At 43.1% G+C, this 24,309-nt stretch overlaps 1 protein-coding gene across 4 annotated transcripts in view; it reads right to left on the bottom strand.

Annotated features, from left to right (window-relative positions):
• Positions 1-13,727: 13,727 nt before the first annotated feature.
• The window catches only part of KLHL13 (kelch like family member 13), a 200,232-nt gene continuing 189,650 nt past the window's right edge, over positions 13,728-24,309 (bottom strand). For all 4 annotated transcript variants that reach the window (XM_044234328.1, XM_044234324.1, XM_044234326.1 and 1 more), the window contains 2 exons: positions 17,922-18,035; positions 13,728-15,369 (listed from right to left, as the gene is read on the bottom strand). In XM_044234328.1, coding sequence (XP_044090263.1) covers positions 14,882-15,369; positions 17,922-18,035 — 602 coding nt within the window. In that variant the 3' untranslated portion in view covers positions 13,728-14,881. The remainder of the gene's footprint in view (positions 15,370-17,921; positions 18,036-24,309) is intronic.

Genomic DNA, 24,309 nt, shown 5'->3' with positions numbered 1-24,309 from the left:
GGAGTTACAAGGCACAAAGATGAAAGGCACAGCGTAGGGAATGTAGCCAATTATATGGTAATAGCGCTATATGGTGACAGATGGGAACTGTACTTGCGGTGAAGGTAGCAATGTACATACTTGTCAAATCACTAAGCTGTACACCCGAAACTAACATAAAATTGCCCAACGACTATACTTCAATTAATAAAATAAAATTTAAAAATAATAAAAATAAATAAATAAATAATAAAATTACATTTAAAAAATAGAATTTCAGTGCCTCAAAAGGAATGGCCATACACCAAGGGCTCCATAGACACATATGGCTCGGGGCCGCTGTCTTGACCCATATAGTCCTAAAAACATTATTTCCATGTTCTCCGAAAGGTTTACTGGTTTACTGGACTCCTCTATAGCAAAACAGAATACTACTTCCCGCACATGAAATGCTCTCCAAATGTTTCCCCTCAGTGATTTCTTATCCAGAATAAATGGCCTTGGCTCCTTCAACTTTGAGGAATGGGTGTGTTCGTTTTCTGTTACTGCATAACAAGGAGTACGAACGAGGTGGCTAAAAACAACATTCATTTATCTCGTGGTTCTGGAGATCAGAAGTCAGCAGGCTTACCTGGGTTCTGTGCTCTGGGGCTCTCAAAGCCAAACCAGATTGCCCACCAGGCAGGGCTCTTCTCCGGAGGGTCTGGGGGGAGAATCCTGCTCTGTGTGGCTCCAGGCATGAGCTCCCTCTTCCCTTTGTGGTTGGCAGCAAGGGATACTTTCCGCTTCTAGAGGTTGCCCTTCACTCTTTGCTCATGGACACAATGTGCCGCAAAGCCAACAACTGTGCCTCATATCCCTCTGAACTTCCTATCGAGCTACTAGGCAGAGAAAATCTCTCTGGATTTTTGTTCTTTGTTTTTTAAGATTTACCTATAGTTGGGGGTGCAGGAGGGGGGACAGAGGGAGAGAGAGTCCCAAGTAGTCTCCCCTGCCGAGCACAGAGCCCCAAAGTGGGGCTCGATTCCACACCCCTGAAATCATAACCTGAGACAAAACCAAGAGTCAGACGCTCAGCTGACAGGGCCACCCAGGTGCCCAGAAAAATTCTCTGTTTTTAAAGGGCTCCTATGATTGGGTTAGTCCCACCTGGATGATTAACTACCACAAGGTCAATTTACAAGTAACATGCAAGGGGTGCCTGGGTGGCTCAGTGGGCTAAAGCCTCTGCCTTCTGTCCGGGTCATAATCCCAGGGTCCTGGATTCGAGCCCCACATCGGGAGCCTGCTTCCTCCTCTCTCTCTGCCTGCCTCTCTGCCTACTTGTGATCTCTCTCTGTCAAATAAATAAATACCTTAAAAAAAAAAAACGAAAAAAAACAAGTAACGTGCAGAATCCATTCTCAGATATGTCCTCCTATTCACAGTCCAAGGATGAGGATGGGACCCCTTGGAAAGCCATCTTAGAATTCCACCAACCAGGAAGCAGTTGACCAGGTCCTCTCTTCCTTTGCCATCACAAAAAATAGGTGTTAGCCCAGCAAGAAATATTTCTAAACTTGAATTTCAACCAAAACTTGGTTAAGTTGCAGGTTGAGGTCTCCTCAAGATGAGCAATTAGCCACAGGAGCACAATCAAAACCCAGAAGTAGGGCCCCTCGGTGGCTCCATTGGTTAAGTGACTGCCTTTGGCTCAGGTCATGATCCTGGAGCCCTGGGACCGAGTCCTGCAATGGGCTCCCCACTCCTTGGGGAGTCTGCTTCTTCCTCTGCCTGCCCCGCCCCCCTTCCGAGCTTTCTCTCTCTCTCTCTCATTATCTCTTTCTCTCTCTCGCTCTCATTCTCTCTCTCTCAAATAAATAAATAAAATCTTAAACAAACAAACAAACAAAAAACCCCAGAAGTAAAATTGTATTCCACCAATTCACAATTCAAAGGAACTAGTAGATCACAGTTACTCACTTAATGATGTACACATGTTCTGAATTAACGTTCAATTGGAAAACCTGATTTCGAGGAGAGTTCAGTGGGATTAGCTCTGTGTGGTTAAGACAAAGCCTACTGAAAGGCAATATAGCAGATTTTAAGAATTAAAAATTTAACACAGAAAATCACACAAAATTAGTAAAGGCAGTGGCCTCAGAAAAAGGTTAACAAAATATTACACTTAATACTAACATACAACGATTATTTTTCCATTATTCTCACCTGATTACCCTTGCTAACTCTTTCAAAATGCCAAGTGCAAAAACACTTCCCTCCATATGGCTTCATTAAAAAGACAGATAATTAGTACTTGGGAAACCTTACAAGCAGCAGAGTGATATTCTAAAAAGTCTGAATCCTGGGGGCCCCTGCCTGGCTCAGTCAGTACAACACGTGGCTCTTGATCTTGGGGTCCATTGGGCATAAAGCTTACTTCAAAATAAAATAATATAATATAATATAATATAATATAATATAATATAATATAATATAAAAGGTTTCAGTCCTACTAGGGAAAGAATATGTTCAAATGGTGAACGCATGACAGCCTTCTCCCCCCAGAAGTACCAGTTGGGGGAGATACTGAAAACATACCTTACAACCACCAAGCATCCTCCCTTGAAGAATTTAGCACTTCCTGTGCTCAAAGGTCCACGTATGGTCTGTGGATCAGTGTTTTCAAGCATATTTTCCTCCTTTACAAAATGCAGTGGTCATGGGGCGCATGGGTGGCTCAGTCAGTTAAGCGTCTGCCTTGTGGTCAGGTCATGATCCCACGGTCCTGGGATCGAGCCCCACATTGGGCTCCCTGCTCAGCTTCCATATTGTAATATTCTTTGGGTCTCTTTGCTCTTTTCCAGTCTGTAATTGTCCTTTAGTATTTGAATTTCATGATCTTGACGCCTTTTTCTAAAGATTTTATTTGTTTGAGAGAGTCAGAGCACACAGTCATGAAGGAGGGGCAGAGGCAGAGGGAAAAGCAGGCTCCCTACTGAGTGGGAGCCCGATGCGGGGCTCAATCCCAGGACCTTGAGATCATGACCTGAGTCAAAGTCAGATGCTTAGCCGACTGAGCCACCCAGGCGCCCCAATCTTGACACTTTTGTTGAGTAGAGCCAGTTATTTTGTGGACTAGCTCTCAATGACATCAAATCATTTTTAGAGAAATCCGAATCACACGGGTCAGTAACATGGTACCTTCATTTTGCATCTAGGTCAGGCCCATATGTTTTACCACTCACCACTACTTAAATAATACCTGTTTTGTTTCGGTTTGGTTATTGATTGACCACTCCCTAAATGATCGGAGTCAATTTTATCATCCCTCATCTGCCAGAATTAGACAGCCCTGTCTTCCAGTGTGTCTGGAGAATCAGCCTGTGATGCCTTCTCTGTAATGAGAAGCACTGTTGGGATGAATGATGTGAAACTGATGGATGTGTTAGTTGTGAGTCTGTGCTGTTATCCCTCCCGGGTTAATGAGGACGGAGGACTGTGATGAAGCAGAGCAACTGGACATAGTGGTACAGTCAAAAGCCATGAAAAGACAATGTGTTTGTTACATGCAAAGCTGTGGAAGCACAAACCATCAGAGGGCCAGGCAATGTTAACTCAAGCCAGTCATATCCCAAGGCACCAGAACCCTCAAGTTCTGGGAGATGTTGGGTATGGCAGACATCACAGAACATGCCAAGGGCGCCTGGGTGGCTCAGTCGGTTAAGTGTCTGCCTTTGGCTCAGGTCATGGTCCCAGGGTCCTGGGATCGAGCCCCATGTCGGGCTCTCTGCTCAGCGAGAAGTCTACTTCTCCCTCTGCCTCTCTCTCTCTGTCACTCTTTGTCTCAAATAAATAAAATATTTTTAAAAATATAAATAAATAAAAATTTAAAAATAAAAGCACTCGAAAGCAATGGGTATCTCTTACATTTTCATTACATTATTTGAGATCTGATATGTACCCTCTTGGAGGGGTGGGGCCCCATGAAACCCACGTTTCCATCTGTCGTGTTGAGATATCGAACAGATTTCCTGGCTTACGTGGTTGAGGAAGCTGAATGGGCCAGTCAGAGCTCCTGATCCCAATGGTGGTGATAGAGCATAGAAGGGGTCAGTGCAGAGAGATGATGCCTTGGTAAAAATATCATAGACTGGGTGGCTTATAAACAGCAGAAATTCATTTTTCACAGGTCTGGAGCTGGGAAATCAAAGATCCGGGCACTGGCAGATTTGGTATCTAGGGAGAGCCTGTCCAGGTCACAGAGAGCCATCTTTTTTTCTGTCCTCACAGGGCCAAATGGACAAGCTAGCTCCTCGGGGTCTCTTTTATAAAGGCACTGATCCCAATTACAAGGGTTCTGCCCTCAAGCCCTCATCATCTCCCAAAGGCCCAGCCTCCAAATACCATCACCTTGGAGATGAGGATTTCAACATTAGAATTTTGAAGGGACACACACATTCAGACCATAGCTGCTGGCTTGCAGGGAATCCAAGAACCAAAATGATTCCTGGCGCCTCCCCGCCCCCCCACCCCCAGCTCAGAAGGAAAGCGTTGGAATATATCTTCTACATATTTAATGAGGTGGAAAACCCAGAAGAATCCCAAAGGGTACAGGCATCCTGAGGCCTCGGCAGCCACACCAGACTTGACGTTGCCTCCTTCTTGGGCCCAGGCCTGTGCCTCCCAGGCCCCATGAACTTTCTCCTGAGGTACCTTCCTCAGGTCAAGGAGCATGAGGCAGGAGGCCCGGCGGCCGCTCAGGGTAGACCAGACACGAATTCCTCCTAACTGATACATGCTCTCTGCTTTCTAGAACTACTAGGACCAAGATCCTCCTCCCCACCTGTGGCCTTCCCCGCTCAGTTTTCCTGAGAGTTACTAGACTCGTGCACACGAGACAGTCCAGCTCCAGGCTGCCTAGCTCCCTCTTGACTCACCTTCTACTTCATTTCTGCCATGGCCCAAACCCACAGCATCTTCGCCCTCTCTTAAACCCTGAGGGTCAGAGGTGTTGACGGACCCCCTTGTTCTGTGTGGCCACCTTGGCGGGCTTCAGGCAACTCCCTCAACTCCTTCTGTCTTTGATCAGAGACCACACACGTTCTCCCTTGGACTCAGAGAGCAAAGGCAGACACAGATGGGATTTCATAGTTTTCTTGCCTCTCTGTGGACTGCTGGGACCCCCTATATGTTACCTCAGACAGGCCTGGAAACAGTAGTAAGAACAGCCAATATTTCCCTGTCTCTTTGCAGCCCCTTTTAGAGTGGAGGGGACCCCAGTTTTCATTTAGTTGCTATTCCCAACAGAGCCTCTATCTCTTGTGCTATGCAAGAGGCTGGGCAGCCTTCCACCTTGGATTACCAGTGTCACCACTGCTCTCCTTTTCCCTCCCGTGGCCAGTCTTGAATTATGTCCTTGTTACCATGCTGGGTCCCTTGAAGGCCTCCCTAGTTCTGATAATGGTCACTAACAGCCACAGGGCAGATGTTTGGTGAAAATTTCCTCAAGAGATGGCTTCCCATCTAGTGTTGCTGCTGCCCCCAAAGGTACTCTAGATGGGGCTCTTCTCAATCCTTGGGAAGGACTATGAGTCTGTGGCCAAACATTTGCCAACCTGGGGCTGATTAACCTTTCGCCTTCCACTCTCAAGAACCCAGAATAGGCCTAGGTCCACTCTCTCTCACTTTAACAACAGTGAGTAACAACACTCTCTCACTTAACAAAAAAAAATCTTTTTTAAAAAAGATTTATTTATTTATTGGGGTGGGGGGAGAAGGGGCAGAGGGAGAGTCTTAAGCAGACTCTGTACTGAGCACAGAGCCCAGCGTGGGGCTCAATCTCACGACTCTGAGATCAAGACCTGAATAGAAACCAAAGGTCAGATGCTTAACAGACTGCACCACCCATGTGCCTCCCAAAGAGTCATTTTCCAGAGACATCCAGGTGGTGGAATAGGCTCATTGTTCTTACATCTGATTCTTAGTCCACCCCCACACTCCAGCACCCCAGGCCACACAACTGTCCTTTTCCTACATCTACTTAGAGTCTGAGCAAATTGGGTGTGGGACTCACTGGGCTCCCGGGTCTTTGTGAACCTGGCTGCTTGCTCTAGAGAGGGAAATAACAGATCGCAGGCTCCCTGCAGAATGAAAGACATGCTCAGTGGGTAGCTTCCCTACAAGACACCCGTTGCTTCCTCCCTGATACTCTGTGGGGACATTTTAATGATCTCTGGTGTTTTCTTGGATTTTTACCTATTGCAAGATAGCCCCTGGGTGTCCAAGTGGAGGCAGGAGTAGTGTGGCAGGATACCCCACATGCACGGGGGCCACGATCTTATCAGCACCGCCCTCACAGACAGGTAAGAACACGAGTGGTATGTGCAAGACTCGACTTACGTCCTTACGTAGGCTGTCTGGGTCACTCAATGAAGAGGAAGGTAGCAGATCTAGGGGTACCCTGCCCAGTGTGTTAATGAGGTACTTCTCTCTGCTGCCTCACCACCTTCAGACTCCCATGAGATACGTGGCTCCTCAGAGCATTTCTCTACAAAGGGATCTGTTCTCCCGTCCATTTACATGCCCCAACAGCTTGCTGAAAGCTATCTTCTTGACCGGTGAGCACACATAATTTTTCCCTTGGAAGCAAAATTGGTGGTGCCTTCCTCACAGACAAGTGCGTGCTCTTTTACCTTCCAAAGTCTTCCACCCTTTCCATGGATCCCCACTTGGATCTTTCTGTCAGATGGAAAGGAACAAGATCTGCTCAGTCACATGACGAGGTAAGTGACTGATGGGGGTTCAAATGGGAAATCTATCTGAGGGAAGGTGCCAGATGTCACCAATATGCACAGCTGTGGATTCCAGCCATGCTCCACGTGCCCGTGACACAACACTCCTTCCCCATCCTCTCGGGATGGAGCTCTGGTCGTGAAGATTTCTTGTTGGACAATAATCATGGGCCTTCTTTGAAGTACAGGTCTTGCTGGCCCAAGAGTCTCCCTCAGGCTCCAGATACCGCACTCAGACCCATCTAGGTCAGAGGTTCAAGTCCTCTGAAGCTTCCCTACATGACCGGCTGACCAGGCCACCATGGCCATGGCCTCCTCTTGACTTCTGCTCACTGAAGGGCAGTTTGTGTAACTCTCTAGGCTTCCTGGAGCTGGAAGGCTGGCCAGTGTGCTGAGGACTGGCCTGGTGTGGCCTCCGTTATCACAGGAGCTTGCCTTTTCGATACTCCCAGTCACTGCCCCACAGAACCAACCGTGCCGTCAGCCAGGTTCTCCCCACCCTCTTTTCCTGACTGATCCTTCTAGAAGATTGTCCTAGCTTCTTAAAACACCCAGGCTTCTTACCTTAAAGAGTTGGCGCTCCTTGGGGTGCCTGGGTGGCTCAGTCAGCTGAGCATCTGCCACTGCGGGACAAAGTGGAAGTTCTCTGAGCTCCCATGCATGGGCGTCGCCATGTCAAGGAAGCCGGTCTACAGGAGGAGGTGGTGAATCTAACCCTCAGGGCAAAGAAGAATGACAGAGGGCTGCCAGTCTCGAAGTCTTTGGGTTCTCCCTGCGTCCCAGCTGCAGCTCTGGTCTTGCTATGCTTCCGTGACTTGCCCCACCACGGGTCTAGGAGTTTTTCTGTCTTAACCTCAGCTGGTCAGAGTTTGGTTTCTTTGGCTTGCATTCGGGCCTTTTGTTCACTCCTTATTGATTCATGTCAACTACGACTACTGTTCCTTTGGGGAAATGCTTAAATTGAGAGATTTGTAGAAGGAAAACAAAAGCCTGCTACCATGATTGTAACACTGATGCAATGTTTGGGATGTGAGTTCTCTTCCAGTCTGGCTGTTACGCCAACTCCTATGGGGCTAGGAGGGACTTGATGAGTGGTTGTGGCTGCCTGGCTTTAATTAGTGAAGAACAGGTAGGTTTTAGACAAGACAGGAGAATGGAGAAATCAGACCTTAGGTGATCTATCTTTCGGTAGCAGCACTTCAAGTAATCCTCAGTGATGGTGCTAAGAAGGCCTTTGTGACATGGAGCGTGGTCAGGGGCCAGGGAGAAGCCCTTTCAACCACTCTTGATCAGGTCCTACATGAATAATTTTATTTATATTGTAACCACTTACACACACACACACACTCACAGGCATAAGTATTGTTTTGTGAATTTTATTAATTAAAATTAATCAAATCAAATCTTTTGATATTAATCAAAAGAAACATTCATAAAACACTTGAACTAATATACAGGGTGCTCTTTTTTTATTGCATTTCTGCAAAAACTGCTGCTAAAATTGATTTTAGGACTGATCTAGCAGTTCTCAAGTTTTTATGTCTCAGGACCTTTAAAATTTCTTGAGGACATCAAAGAGTGTCTGTTTATGTGGGTTGTATCTATTGATACTGTATTAGAAATGAAAAACAAGTTTTTTTTTTAAAACACAAGAGTACACAAAGTCATACCCCATCCCTTGACAGATGCATCATCGCACATCCTTGACCCTCTGGAAATCTCCAGTGTCCACTTGGGAGGGAAGGAGAGTGAAACAGGGAAATGATGTCTTGGGATTCTGACAACAATAGTTTTGACCTTGTGGGCTCTCTGAAAGAGTCTCAGGGATACCAGGAGCCGAGACCACACCTTGAGACTCCTCTGCGCTTTATAGCATGTGATCCAGACTTTGAAAAACACTCATCTAGAAAAAGGGCAATTACAGATAAATTGAATGAAGTAAATCCAATTAGCTATATTTCATCCTCTGTGTTTCCCTCTTGTTCTTCTGGAGTGAGGAGGGTATTATGGTTAACTCCCCAACAACAATTTCACATCAGATAATTAATCTACGCCAATCCATGCATTGCATAGCAACCAGTCCGGGGGCAGTCATATGTCCTGGGTTGGCTCCCTCGGTCTCCAGAGGAGGATTTAAATTCCACAGTTGAAGGAGATTTCCTCTCTTCCTGGATGTGAACAGAATCACTACCGGCAAAACAGAGTGTTGGCAATGCTATTGCAAACAGAGTGGGGAGATAAAAACCAAAGTAAACAAAAAACTCCATGTATTTGAGGACAGAGCTAATTCTAGCACATCTGGGGCCTCCTTTCCCTCCAGTTGGCATTGCAGTTCTGTGAGTCCTTTAAGAGACAAGTTATGTGTGACCCGACCCAGCACTACCCAGCAGCTGGTGGTCCAGGTGATCAGTGAGAGCTTTGTAAGATCAAGTTGAATATCAAGGGACGGGAGCTAGGATTTCAAGGATAGGTGGATCCTTCCCTATGGGTACTCTTTCATTTACAGCTGTATTTATTTGTTTATTTATTTATTTTTAAAAAGAGTTTATTTATTTATTTGACAGACAGAGATCACAAGCAGGCAGAGAGACAGGCAGAGAGAGGAAGGGAAGCAAGTTCCTTGCTGAGCAGAAAGCCTGATGTGGGGCTTGATCCCAGGACTCTGGGATCATGAACTGAGCCGAAGGCAGAGGCTTTAACCCACTGAGCCACCCAGGTGCCCCTACAGCTGTATTTATTAACACAGGCACTCTACTTTGTAGCCTCCCACTTTGTGAACCTCTACGCGTGTTACTGAGCTCAGATGTTGCTTCTTTATATCCCGTCATGGCCATTAGCACGCTACGTCTGCTCAGCTCCTCGAAGCACCTTGAGGGCAGGGATTAATTTGCATTCATCTTTGTCGCCCTAGTACTTTTCAGTGGCATTAATATGAAATAGGTTCACAATAAATGTTTGCTGAGAAAAATAAATGAACGATAATGAAACATGTTGTTATAACGATAAGAGTCAGCAAGGGAGAGACCATGGACCAAATCTGGTCTGTAGCCTGTTTTTCCTTCTTTTCCTTTAAGTTTATTTATTTATTTATTGGTAATCTCCACACCCAACGTGGGGCTCGAACTTACAATCCTGGGATCAGCAGGCACATGCTCCACCAACTGAGCCAGCCAGGCTCCCCTGTAGCCTGTTTTCCTATGGCCTTTGAGCTAAGAACATTCTTCCCATTTTTATTTTTGTTTTTCAAGATTTTATTTGTAAGTAATCTCTATGCCCAGCGTGGGGCTTGAACTCACAACCCTGAGATCAAGATTCACATGCTTTACTGACTCAGCCAGCTAGACGCTCCAGTCTTCACATTTTTAAATGGCAGAAAGAAGTCAAAAGAAGAGTAGTATGTTGTAATCCAGGAAAATTCTATGAACTTCAAATTTCATCATCCATAAAGTTTAAGTGGAACACATCCACACTCACTCATTTACGTACTGTCTACACTCTAGCACTAACATCAGCAGAGCTGAGTAGTTGCTACAAGACCATATGGCCTCCAAAGAGTAAAATATTTACTGATTATTTACAGAGCATGTCTGCCATCCTTGTTTCCTGGGGTTTTTTGGGGGGAAGAGGTTAATTGAGGTACGGCCTCTATAGTCATTTTAAAAATTTCAATCTCCATTTTATCTTAGCCACTTGGCCAAATAACACATGAAAGGGGAAGAAGCATTCAATGATTATATGGCAATACATGATTTATGTGTACACTAAGGGACACTAAATTTAAAATTAAATAGAGATTGAGGGATACCTGGGTGTCTCGGTCAGTTGGGCATCTGGGTCATGATCCCAGGGTCCTGGGATCGAGCCCTGCATCTGCATTGGGCTTCCTGCTGGGTGGGGAGCCTGTTTCTCCCTCCCTCTGCTGCTTCCCCTGCTTGTGCTCTCTCTGTCAAATAAATGAAAAAAATCTTTAAAATATTTTATTTTTGTAAAGATTTTATTTATTTGAGAGAGAGAGAGACAGATAGCCAGAGAGCACAAGCAGGGAGGAGAGGGAGAAGCAGACTCCTTGCTGAGCAGGGAGCCTGATGTGGAGCCTGATCCCAGGACCCTGGGATCATGATCCAAGCCGAGGGCCAGGAACTTAACCCACTGAGCCACCCAGAAGCTCCTAAAAAAAACCTTAAATAGAGATTGAAATATTCACTTTGAAGTCTGGATTATACAAATTACTTAGACTCACTGATTAAATAAATACTTATAGTGTCCAGGATCATTATTAATTCTGCAAACACCGGATTTGACATTAATGTTTCAGTATTTCTAAACTGATGAAAGCTCAAAACATTGCCCAGTTATACCTCGCTTAATAAAGGAGTTTAGAAAATCTTATTCTAGATACTGCATTGATGTATTTTGTATCAGAAATTAATGCACTGATTCATCAGAACATATTTTGTATTAGAAAATGTGATTTAGTATATAAAAACGTATGGTGCATACAGAATTTTTTAATAAGTAATTTAAATTATCTTGGGCTGAATTTTTTTCTTAAGATTTTATTTTTTTTAGGTCATCTCCACATCCTACGTGGGGCTCAAACTCATGACCCCGAAATCAACAGTCACAGGCACTATAGACTGAGTCTGCTGGGTGCCCCTAATTACTCAGATTTTAAATGACAGTGGTGGAAAAACCAATATCCTCATATTTAGCAGTAGTTACTTGACATGGGGGAGTTAAATAACTATTTTTCTTCCTTCCTGTATTTTCCAATTTGTCTATATTTTGCATGTTATAATTACCAAAAGAGTCTTTAAATAGGGCATTACTTGACCAATTTAAAATTCCCTTAATCCTCATGAACTTGCTTTGCATTTACTTTCCTCCTAGCCCAGCCAAAGAGCTATCTGATGTGGAAGGAAGTAAACCTGAGGTTTGGCAGTCTGAAAATGAAAAACAAAAGCAAGTCACAAGAGCCAAGAATAAAATTAGAGGCAGTGCCAACTTAGAAAGTCTGCTCACTGTTCTTGGGGGCAAAAAAGCACAAAGGCCTTTGAAAAGGCAGGGGGAGGGGGACAGAGGGGCTGGTGGTGGAGAAAAGTTCACATGGTCAAAGTAATTAAATAAAACAGTACTTAATTGCCCTGTGGAATTCCCTCTCTGGGCTAAAGTGAGGGAGTTATTTCAGCAACCTACAAAGAAACATTACATACCTATATATTTTCCAAAATCCCTCCAGTAGTATCAGACAGAAAATAGCTTTCAGGTCATAATTTTACTTTTCAGAGCAAAACCCAATTATCGGGTGCATTTGTAAAAATTCTAGAAATAGGCAAAGTAGATTTGTTTATTCGTCTTTCTCACCCTACCAGCATTGGCCAAGAAGGAAAATTATGAACCTTCTGAGAATTAATGTGTTCTAGAACTCCTTCTGCAAGGAGATCCCCGAGAACCTAAGAAAGACAAGTTTAAGAAATGTTTGCGAGGCCAACTGATGACTGGCAGGTATTTTTTATAAAGACAAATAGTTAATTCATTGTGAAGGAAAATGTGTAATCATTTATCAGCTGTTGCAACTATTTAATAATAGCACCACGTGACATTAATTGCTATTCCAATTTCTGGATGCAGAAAAGGTAAGCTGTCAAACAAAGTTGCGTGCGCTTTGCCTCATTTCCAATAGCAAACTATGAACAGGTCACCAACCTGATTCCCTTCTTTCTGGGTACGCAGCTATCTGCCGGTTCCTTGACCCCCTCTGTGCTTGCAGATAATCCCGGGACTGATTTCCAGCTGGGAGCATGTGGGTAGACGAGATGTATGGCTCTTTCTGGCCTGACCCTTATGGGCCTCACGCCTGCCAGGCTCTATTTTTTTTTTTCTCTGCTGACTTACTGGAGAGGACTCCAAGGCCGAAGAGGCAACAAGGCGCAAAGACCCGTGGCTGTTCCGAGGAGAGCCACCTGCCAAGGACACCTACAGTGCACTGTGACAGGACCAGGAACCTGTGCATACACACCTCTGTCTTAAGGCTGGTGTTCACCATGTGTGAAGCGCTAAGTGCGCGCTGCCTCTGAGCACAGGACTGAAATCACTTGACCAGTGGCTCTGGGGGAGGGTAATCTTTTTTGTTCCAAAGATTTTATTTATTTATTTGAGTGTGAGAGGGCGCTCGCACACGTGCTCAAACAGGGAGAGAGAGGGAGAAGCAGGCTCCCTGCGGAGCAGGAAGCCCGATGCGGGGCTCCATGCCAGGACCCCGGGATCATGACCCAAGCTGAAGGCTGAAGGCTTAACATACTGAGCCACCCCAGCGCCCCGGGAGGGGTAATCTTGACGAAGAGGGGTTTTCAAATTTATACAGGGCTTCTCCCAACATTCAAGCTACCATGGATGGAAAAATTATTTTCCATGGATGGAAAAATTATTATTCCATTTGACTCAAGAGAGAGGTACTGAGGTCTGCGCTCCCAATTCCTCACTGGGGAGGAAATCCGGTGACACTCTCGTTGTTTGGGAATAGCTCAATTTTTAGTTCCGACTGAGTGGGGTCATTTGCAGATAAAGGCAGGAAGATCTGGCACAAGGCCCTAACAGAACCCTCATACCACCTTTCCCCAAAACATTATTCCCTTACAATCCGAGGTCAAGAACAAATCTCTTAGGTCATTTCACAGAACCTCTTCTCACTAGACAAGATGGATCTTCTCGAAGATCAGGGAACCTTGACCTCAGAAATGTAACTTCTCTTAGCGTTTCCACATGTCTAATTCCACAGAGACAACCAGCACTGAGTTTCGACCGATGAGGTTAGGCCTGGTCAAATGGTTGTATTTCCTTGAATGAAAGTCATTAATAGTAATCCAAACCATCCGGGGCTCTCAGTTCTGATCATTTGAATGTTGCTCACCCACCCCCTCCAAAAAAAATTAACGCGAGTCAAATCAGACAGTAACAGGATGCCTCAGACTGAAATGACATTAAATGCTTTTTTATTGAACAAAAAGAGATAAAACATGGAAGTTGAAATCACTGAGCAAAAGCAGCTCCCCAGGGGAGGCTGCTACACTTTGTGCTAAATAACCTTATGAATTGAGAGTATACAGAACACAGATAATATGCAAGTTACCTCAACAGCAAAGGAGAAGGCGTAGATTACAGTTTCGGAAGGAAAAATTTGGTCAAATGACAAATTTAGTTGCTCAACATTTCTAGCCCTTGTCCACCTAAATTCAGTAGGATTCTCCATGTGCACTACTGAATTCCCATTTTAACGGAAGCTGCTTTTTGGTAGAAATTTAAAAAGATCATTCAGGTTTATTTGATGTGACATTCCATTTTTAAAATTTTGTGTCTGCTCAATGTACGTGTGTGTATGTATTTATACACACTTTAGAAACCCCGAACTCTTGTTTCTAAGCAGAGGGGTCATGCTGTTTCTTTTTATTATTATTAATATTGGTGAATTTCAGTTATTATTTCTCCTGTGTGTCTAAGAAACTTCATATGTTTTCAATGCACCCACGCAGATAGGTGGGTTGACAGATATGTCAAAAATACTTTATGAAAAGAGGGAGGTAGCTCATGCGAGTTGGCAACCTTTTGTCTATTGTGTCCTGTTGGAGCAAGCTGCCTCCCTTCGACATCTCACAGTCAACGATGAAAGGAAAACTTTTTACTTTGAAGCCGAGTTAGCACAGTTGTACACTTACTACAATCCACCTTCGAGTTGGTTCGCTGGGCTTTCTAATGTAAGATGACAAATACCTTACACCCAATACACAGCATCGAGAAAGTACTGAAGAAACATTTTATAGACAATATCTTGGGTTGGTTTTTTTTGTGTGTTTTTTTTTTTGTGTGTTTTTTTGTGTGTTTTTTGTTTTGATATGTTAAACATCAGCTTCAATGGGATACATTTCCAGAATGGTTTTGTTACCACTTTATAAACACTCTAAGCCAAACAAACAGCACAAATAACATCAATGTTCTTTTTTTTCCCCAATATCTGTATCAATTACTGGAGGCTAATCCTAACATACACTACTAAAGGGGGCGCAAAAGAAGAGAATTCATGACACGCTGCAAAGATAGGAACACAGCATCTTAGTCGCGGGGCGGGGGTGATCTTAAGGTGCAGAAAGGGGGGACTCTCTAGAGGGTGATGGTGTGGTTTCTTCGGGCGGGAACACCGTGAGTGTACAAGCTCGGATGCCACCGAGGGACTCTGGGAGATCAAACACCTTATGCCACTCATCTTTGTCGGGGTCATATTTCTGCACTATCTCCACCATACAGCGATTATTCCAGGAATACCCACCGACCACGTAGATCTTATTTTCAAAGACCGCGACCCCGACATCGCTCTGCCCCCTTAACATGGCAGCAATTGGGGTCCACTGGTCAAGGATAGGTGAGTAGTATTCACAGCTTAGGACATCATCATAATCACTTGTGCCTCGGAAGTGATTGCCGCCAATGACATAGAGCCTCTCGCCCACCGTACACATGCAGTGCAGGCCTCTGACCGTGGTCATCGGGGCCTTCTGGATCCATTTGTCGGTGTCCGGGTCAAAGCACATGAGCTCCTTTTGGAAGGTGTCATGAGTGATTCCTCCTAGAGAATGAAGGTAGGCACGAGGGTAAACAGATTATGATAGAGATGCAAAAGTAAATAAAAGGCTCTCTATCCTAGATCGTGGATGTTGAGCCAAATATTATGACCTTAGGGCTTATCGTTAGTGTTCTTATAAATATCTGCTCTCCAGATGTACTTTCTCTAGGATTAAAAATCCAGAAGGTGGGGGCACCTGGGTGGCTCAGTGGTTTGAGCCGCTGCCTTCGGCTCAGGTCATGATCTCAGGGTCCTGGGATCGAGCCCCACATTGGGCTCTCTGCTCAGCAGGGAGCCTGCTTCCTCCTCTCTTTTTGCCTGCCTCTCTGCCTACTTGTGACCTCTCTCTGTCAAATAAATAAATAAAATCTTAAAAAAATTTTTAAAAAGCCAGAAGGTAACACTTTCAGCTTCTTAAAGAACAACAACAACAACAAAAATCTAGCTTATGTTATTGCAAGGACTTTCTCAAGCAGAGAGCCGTGGAATTTAAGAGGCTTTGCTAAAGGAAAAGAGATTTGGGCCACTTTTAGAGCTGGGTCTGCCGTAAATCTCAGGTCCAAAGCATCATGCACTTCTTTAAAAAAAAAAATTTATTCATTTGTCAGAGAGAGAGAGAACAGGTAAGGGGAGCGGCAAGCAGAGGGAGAAGGTGGCTTCTTGCTGAGCCAAAGAGCCTGATGTGGGAATTGATCCCAGGACTCTGTGATCATGATGTAAGCCGAACTCAGATGCTTAACTGACTGAGCCACCCGGGCACCCCCAGAATCACGTACTGCTCCTGCTTTGGGGTGGGCACACGTTGGCAGCTGAGCACTGGGCTCAGGCATCTGAATTCCAGTTGTCCATTTCCACACTTAACCATCTAAGAATCTCTACTCCTGTTATCTCATTAGCATTGAGACTATGAAGTCAAATCAATCAAAATGCTTGGAAAAGTTGACAATATTATCCAAATGTCCCGGCATATGAGATTACTCAGCGTTGTTTGTTTTTGTCGAGTTTCTGTTGGGGGTGGTGCAGGAAGGTAATGTCATCTGCTCTCAGCACGGATGAAGCTAGATGCTGAACACGTACAGAATCTATGATCATTTCTGAGAACAGTTGGTAGATCATTAGCAGTCTGCTGTTGACCCACTGAGTCCTTATCATCTACAGAGCATGTTCTGAAATCACACAGAAATCAGTCTACAAGGAAAGTACTGGACTCTATGTTCTGCAGATTGGCGAGAGAGCTACACAAATTTTCAGTCATATCAATCAAAGCATTCCTATCTGGGGGCAATCACTGTTTCCTCTCTGCTTTTTACTTTTTTTTTTTTTCAGTTTGAGAGTCAGCTCTGGTCCTATCCTGTTCTTGGCCAGGGAGGTCATTTGTGAGATGCACGTTAGCTATGGCGAAGTGTCACCAGAACAATTTCGTGCCCTCCCCGCCAAGGATTTGGAGCTCTCATTATTATGGCATAGCAGCTATACACATAAAATAGGTAGAGGGTGTAAATCATTGATTAGTGGAGCATAAGATTTCCTGGATGGCTATTTCAATAGAAGACACCCTGTAGTTGCTCATAAATTTAACTCCCCAAACCTGTCAATCACCCATTCAGGGCCTTTAGCTGATCCCTCCTGATTATAGCTTTCATAAGGCAGCGGCATTCAGAGACCCAGACCACCACCATCACCTTAATGCTTTTGCTTCCTAATAATGTAACTCTTGACCTGGCACTGGCAAGCTCTCAGGAGAAATATGTGTCAAAAGTAGACCACGTCAGGGCCAGATGAGAAGAAGTGGCCTAACAAAGTAAAATGTCAATAGTGGAGGTGAAGATTACATTCAAATGAGACTCCTTTCTGCATCTGACAGAAGGATTATTTCAACACCAACAGTCTGGGAATGAAAGTTGTTAGTGCAACAAATGGTAGCCATTTTAGAATCTGTTATAAGAAAAATATATGCGCATGTGGCCAACGCATATATAGGTAATCAGCACGGAATCATTCACGCAAGGACACGACAGTCGAGTCCCCTGATAATGCTGAGGAAAAGGGAAACCCCTATTATTGGTTGCATTCAATGAGGGTGTGACCATTATTAAACATTATGTATATTATCAGGAACAAGCTTACACACAGTAGAGTTTATGTGTTAAATGATGATATATTTCCTCATAGAGTTTGGCTAAATGTAAGCTCAAAATGAATTAAGTGTCGCTACAGGGACTATGAATAGGGGTTGTTGGAGTACAGGGTTTATTAGAGTGTGGGGCATGGGGACCGAAAGGCAAGCTGGAAAAGCTGAAGGCTTTCCAGTTTCTTCTGAGCTATGTATTCATAGCATGACTGGTTTGCCACTAGTCTTATGAACTCCTAGAATACCAAAGGCATCTGTATGCAAATCCACATGTACAATATAGCTTCTAAACTCACCACAAATTATATTTTGATGATCCTTTTTTCTGGATTCTTTTTTTTCTGGATTATCTTTCTAATACTGTAGGCAAGATGGTGCCACAGTTAAAAGTGTATGTGTTATAATCTGTGTTATAATAGTTTACCTGAAATATACATGACTCCTCCATACACAGTCCCAGCATGGCCATAGTGGGGTTCACTCATTTTGGCAACATAGGTCCACTCATTTGTTCTTGGATTGTAACACTCCACTGTGGCTATTGTTTAAAAAAAAGAAAAAAAGAACAGATAAGAAAATAATTTATAATTTCAAATTTAGCAACGAGCTATTTTTCCCTTTAGGTAAAAGAATAATATTTAAACAATGAAACCCTATCTATAACAGATATAAGATACTCTTTGGGAGGTCTCTTTTTTCACTTATTGAGATTATATTACTAAGATGAACCATTAATACACTTTACATTAGACTAGAGGCTCATGTGATAATCTAACACATCTCCGTTACTGCAGAAGTTGCCAGGATTTCTTTTCTTCTAGTATCTTGTTACATCTTTGTAATTTGACATTCCTCCCATTTCCTTGTTCTAAGTATGTGGGAAGATGAGGGTGCCTGGGTGGCTCAGTTGGTTAAGTGTCTGTCTGAAGCTCACATCATGGTCCTGCGGCCTTGAGATCGAGTCCTGTCATTGGACTCCCTGCTCAGCGGGGAGCCTGCTTCTCCCTCCCCACGGCTCACGCTCTCTCTTGCTCTCATAAAAATAAATAAACCAAATCTTCAAAAAAGATAAATATGTGGGAAGATGAGAAAATCATAAGGACCTAGGAAACCAAGGTTCATCGACAGGAAGCAAAATCTGAGGTTGAGAATGAATGTATGTATGTACACACACCACCCGGCGTATGTTCTGGCTGCCTCTTGCTTTATTTCACATCCAGACTACACAATAGACATTGGCAATAATTCTTCTACATTTCTACATTAAGGCCAATATCACTGTAGCCAGTCATGTTCCTACTAGAAGATGACGGGTAGCATAGTATGACAGGAAGATTTCTAATAGGAGCACTTCCTTTCAGTAATAGATTTATCATCTTTAACAGAAAGTAGTTTGGAGAAGTGACCTCAACCTATTTAAATATCACTCTGTTATAAACTCAAGAATAGAACGACGGATAGAAAACGTAATCCTTTTCAAAGAGGCAGAAAGAAATAGGGCTGTTCCGAGTACTCTGGTCAAAGACACAAAGTCTTGGGGCACCTGGCAGGCTCAATCAGAAGAGTGTGTGCATCTTGACCTTGGGGTTGTGAGTTCGAGCCCCAAGTGGAATGTAGAGATTACTTAAATAAATTAAACTTTAAAGAAGAAACGAACAAAAACCCCGTACAAAGTCTAGGTAGACTTGAAAATTTTATACTATTGGGAACCTGATTTTTTGTCTCCCCTAACCCTGCTTTTTTCTTAGGAATAGAACCACGACACTGCACACAGAAGCGCCCTGCTAGACTCAACATTCAAGTTCCCTTGAACCTGGAGTTGACCAAATGATGTAGTTTTAGGCGATGGAACAGAAGCAGAAATCTACTGAGTGGGGCCATCTGATCAAGCCACTGGAATGCCTTAACAGATGAATCATCCCTTGAACAAGATTTCTGATTTAAAAAAAATAATAATAACATGAGAATGAGAGATGCATTTTCTACTCTATTCAGTAATTTCATTTCTGCACCAAATTGACTACGTGGAGCACTTATTTCTCGCCTAACAGCTCCTACATTATACTACTTCTCATATCCCTTCACTGATTGCCTTTTGCACTGGCTTGAGCTTTACATTTTCGGGCTCATCTCAAAGGCTTTTCCTGTTCTCATTTTGATCTACTTTGTTGGTTTTGTTCATTGCTTTAGGCCTGGATCCTAACCAACTCTATTTCTTCTTCTTCTTTTTCCCCCCTCCCAACTCTATTTCTTCTAAATCCTTCCATTAAGTAGCCAGATCCTGCAAAATCTTTCCCCGTACAAGAGCTATTGTCACAATTCATGGCAAGCTGAAACTGATTGATACTGGTTTGGGCCATTTGTAGTCACTGGGCGTCTTTTCTAATGTTCATTTCCATTTGCCTTGAGCACGACTTTCATTTAATTGACAAGCACAATCCTACTGGACATACATTATTCTCTCTCTTTCTCTCTCTCTCTCTCCCCACTTATAGAGGATCTAGTATATTGATTGGTACTTGGCATCAGCAAAGTAATTAATGGTAGGGTTTTAGATGATAAAAAAAAAAGTAGTCTAATCACACATCCTATCAGTGAAAGGGCTTTAAAAGACTTTCAGAGATCATCTTTTCCACGTATCTGATGGCAAAGACAGGTTTTACTATAGTTCTATGCTTTCCTTAATGGAAAAATTCTGCTTTGAACTTTGAAATTTCTAGAGTGTCACAGTCTCTCCTTATGTCTAATTCAATCTATTCTGATGGAGTTTCCATTAGTTTCCTCCTATTTCTTTTGGAGTGGAGCTAGCACTTGAATAGCTATTCACTCTTTATGATTATTAAAATTTTCCCATGTAGAAAGATAATGCTGTTCTTCTATCAGTGAATTAATTGCATTTTTTCCCTAATAGGGGTTATAAGACTCCATCTATATTTTCTCATACAGGAGTAACCTAAGTGTAAGACGGCTATTAACCACCAATAATATAAAAACTATGTAATAGTTCATCATCCCTCAACTTTTCTTCTTCAAGCTGTATCATTCATATCCTTCACCTTTTCCTATCATTAAATATCTACTCTCAACCTCTAGACTGTCTCCATCAAGTACTGTTGTTCTAAGTCAAATCAAGAGTATTTAGTTTTAAAATAGAACACATCTGATTAAAAGTATATACACACACAAGTCCTTATTTTCCATAGTCTTAAGGCAATGGGATATAAGCTTGTGTCCAAAACCTTGATACGGGAAGGGGGCAAGGGATAACGCAAGGGACAAAACAGTGCTTCTGTCATAGTCTATGAGAGGTAGGAATGGCAATGAATTAATTAGAAAAGTCTAGAAGAGGGTTGGGCAAATTACAGCCCATCAGCCAAATCCAGCATGCTATCTGCTTTCTGTATGGCCCACAAGATAAACATGTGAATGGCTTTTTTTTTTTTTAAGATTTTATTTATTTATTTCACAGAGAGAGAGAGAGACCACAAGTAGGCAGAAAGGCAGGCAGAGAGAGAGAGGGAAGCAGGCTCTCCACTGAGCAGAGAGCCTGATGCGGGGCTCGATCCCACGACCCTGAGATCATGAAATGAGCTGAAGGCAGAGGCTTAACCCACTGAGCCACCCAGGCGCCCCAAACATGTGAATGTCTTTTTACCTTTTTTAAAGAGTTTGGGGGAAAAAATCAAAGGAAAAATGTTTTGTGACTTATGAAAATCATGTGGAATTCAAATGCCTGGTTTTCCTATAGAAAACTTTATTGGAATACAGCCTCACCCGTTTGTTTATAAACCGTCGGTGGCTGCTTTTGCAATATGACAGCAGAGGCGATTCGCTGTGACAAGATCCTTTGGCCTAAGATGCTGAAAATATGGACTTTCTGGCCCTTTACAGAATTTCACTGACCCTTATTCTAGAAAGTCACCTTCAGTGATGTGCAATTTCAGTTAGAGACCCTCTCCAATTTGAGAATTACATGCAGCTTGCTTCGTTCACACCAATCATGAAAGATTTGTAGTTGTTCAGGTGATTCTACTGGACTCCAGAATTGGTCCCAAGAGATGTTGTGGGGCTTACTTATTCTTTTTGAGAGTAGGCAAGGGATGAACCCTGAATCACCACTGGAACCACTGGTGCTTAATGAAGAAAACTGCAAATCCATTAAAGGATATGGGGCAGTTGATAAATTTCAGTCATTTTACTGCACATTTATTTGAAAAAGAAAAACTAACACGTTTTTCTGTAAGTTACTTCATTATCCGAAAGCTTGACTTATTAATAGTTAACAGAAATGAAATCTATCTGGGCTGTCATATTTCTCTTCAATATAGAAAACCTCAATGGAAGATCAATTTCTTAAATGACAGAAGTTTGAAAGATGTCAGGAATAACGGACTCCTCTTCCACTGAAGTGACAGCTCCTCTAAGCTTCATGTAGTTTCCGACTGTACCTGGTGTCAAAGGAAAGCATCATTTCTAAGGAATTCTACTGCAGCAATATACCAGGCTCACACAAACATTGATAGGATCTTTTTGATGTACTATGGGCGTAGGTCCACCCATACACACCCCAAGAAGGGCTGTTAAAAGACCAACTGCATTAAAATGATCTAAAACATCTTGCAAATGCTGCCACTCTTTTCTTTTCAGAATTACGTCTAGGAGATGGTCATTGCATACACGCAGAATAAATAACATACTGGTACTAAATGAACCTAATTTTTTTTAAGAGAAGATTTTACTTTTAAGTAATCTCTACACCCAATGTAGGGCTTGAATTTATAACCCCGAGATCAAGAGTCACATCTTCTACCGACTGAGCCGGTCAGGGGCCCCGAATTGTTAAACTGTTAAATGACTCTCCCACTGATCCCCATTTGCCTGCCACCCCCTTCACCCCCTTCTTTATTTACACAGATAATAATACGGCAAAGTAATCAGTTAAGATGGGAATGTGAAGATAATATAACAGATGTTCTTTTTTTAATATTCATTTTTTAAAAAAATATTTTATTTATTGGACAGAGAGAGACACAGCGAGAGAGGGAACACAAGCAGGGGGAGTGGGAGAGGGAGAAGCAGGCTTCCTGCCGAGCGGAGAGCCCGATGCGGGGCTTGATCCCAGGACCCTGGGACCATGACCTGAGCCGAAGGCAGACACTCAACGACTGAGCCACCCGGGTGGGTGTGGAGGGCGTTCCCATAAAAAAAAAAATTATGGAGCAGGAGAAACATTAAAAACCCAGTCTCTGGCTGGAACATTCAGAAATATAAGCAAGAGTCTTTTTAGGACCTAAATTTGCTATTCAACGAAAACCATGGGTCCAAGAAAACTGGAAAGGGAAAGAGACACCTATACAAAGAGAAACATTATTGATAAAGAGAATTCAGAAGAAGTCAACAGCACAGAATGTGAGGAGACTGTTTTAAAACAATCTACTTCTTGCTCCCAAGTACGTCTAAAATAGGAGAAAGTCAAAGGAGGTGGGGTGGCCTGATTTCACTGCACTTAAGCCAATCAACTCATTTTCTAAAAACAAACAAACAAACAAATGCTTCCAATATATTTTAACTTAAAATATTTACTACAGACTGGCTTTTGCTGGGTATACTGATTTTAAGACAAACAGTCATTTTCTACAAAAGCATACTTACTTGTAGATGACAGGAGGTAATTTCAAAGGGAAAGAAATGTCATTGGCCTTTAAATGGAATCAGAGTTGTTTCTTGGTATTGAGGGCTTGTGTCTCTATTACAACAATCTATGTATTTGTGAAACATGCAGTTTACAGATTGAGATAAAAATGGGCCTCTATTTACCATCTGGAGGGGTCATCATTTTTGAGATTATGTAAGTCATTATCCTTAGGTTTAAACTCTGGGAGACTGTGATGTTAAAACCTAAATAGAATGAAATAGTTATTATGAATTAGGACGAGCTCATGAGAAACACGCTTCTCTTGTTCCTTTTTACTTTCAAACTGAAACGCAGAAGGCTATTTTTAATAAGAGATAGAGGGTGTGATTTCTGAAGGTCATAAGCAAGGAAGGCAGCCGCCTGCCCAACGGGGTTGTCTACTTCTTGTTCCCAAATGAGTCGAACATGGCAAGAGCTCAGCAAAAGAAAGCCTCTAGCTTCTTGGTTTTATGTAATGACCGTCCTTGGCCTGAAGATGATAGATTCTCAGAAGAATAAGGCCTCGTTCCACCTATTAGAGGGGATAACATCGTTAAGCAAGCACCGACTGAGAAAGTGGAGCTCTTTCTCCTGAGGAAAGAAGGTCTGAAATAGCCACTCACGACCAGGACTGACCACCTACCATTTTGTAAACCTGAAGAGATGATCTCCTACGAGTGGTTTTCCTAAGAAAGAGCCAAATCACTAGTTACAGCTTCTGAATACTTCCAGACATCCCCTAATTTAAAATAGTATCACAACATGAAAATCATGTGTGTGGGTCGAGCGAGGAGACCTGAAATGACAATTCGACGCTAAGGGTACTGGTGCCTCAGATGCTTTGAACAGCCTGATTATTACAATAGATCGGGCAATTTGTGTGGTTCATGAGGATGACCCTGAGTCCAACCATTCCGAAAGCCCAGTCTTAGGAAAAATATTACTGTGACAATAAAGGGGGAAAAATGCAGGTAGGAGAGATTAGTAACATTAAGATGCCCCTAACAAGAAAGGGCTTGATCAGGTGGAGAGCGTTAGAGCTGAGAGCAGTTCTTTTTGCCTCCAATAAATAGCTTATTCTTTTTTTTTTATTTGACAGAGAGAGAGAGATCACAAGTAGGCAGAGAGGCAAGCAGAG

The sequence above is a fragment of the Neovison vison genome, chromosome X (assembly GCF_020171115.1).
Source record: "Neovison vison isolate M4711 chromosome X, ASM_NN_V1, whole genome shotgun sequence".
Classification (NCBI taxonomy): Eukaryota; Metazoa; Chordata; class Mammalia; order Carnivora; family Mustelidae; genus Neogale; species Neogale vison.
The sequence above is the reverse complement of the archived record's forward strand: the minus strand, read 5'-3'. Positions and strand labels throughout refer to the sequence as shown.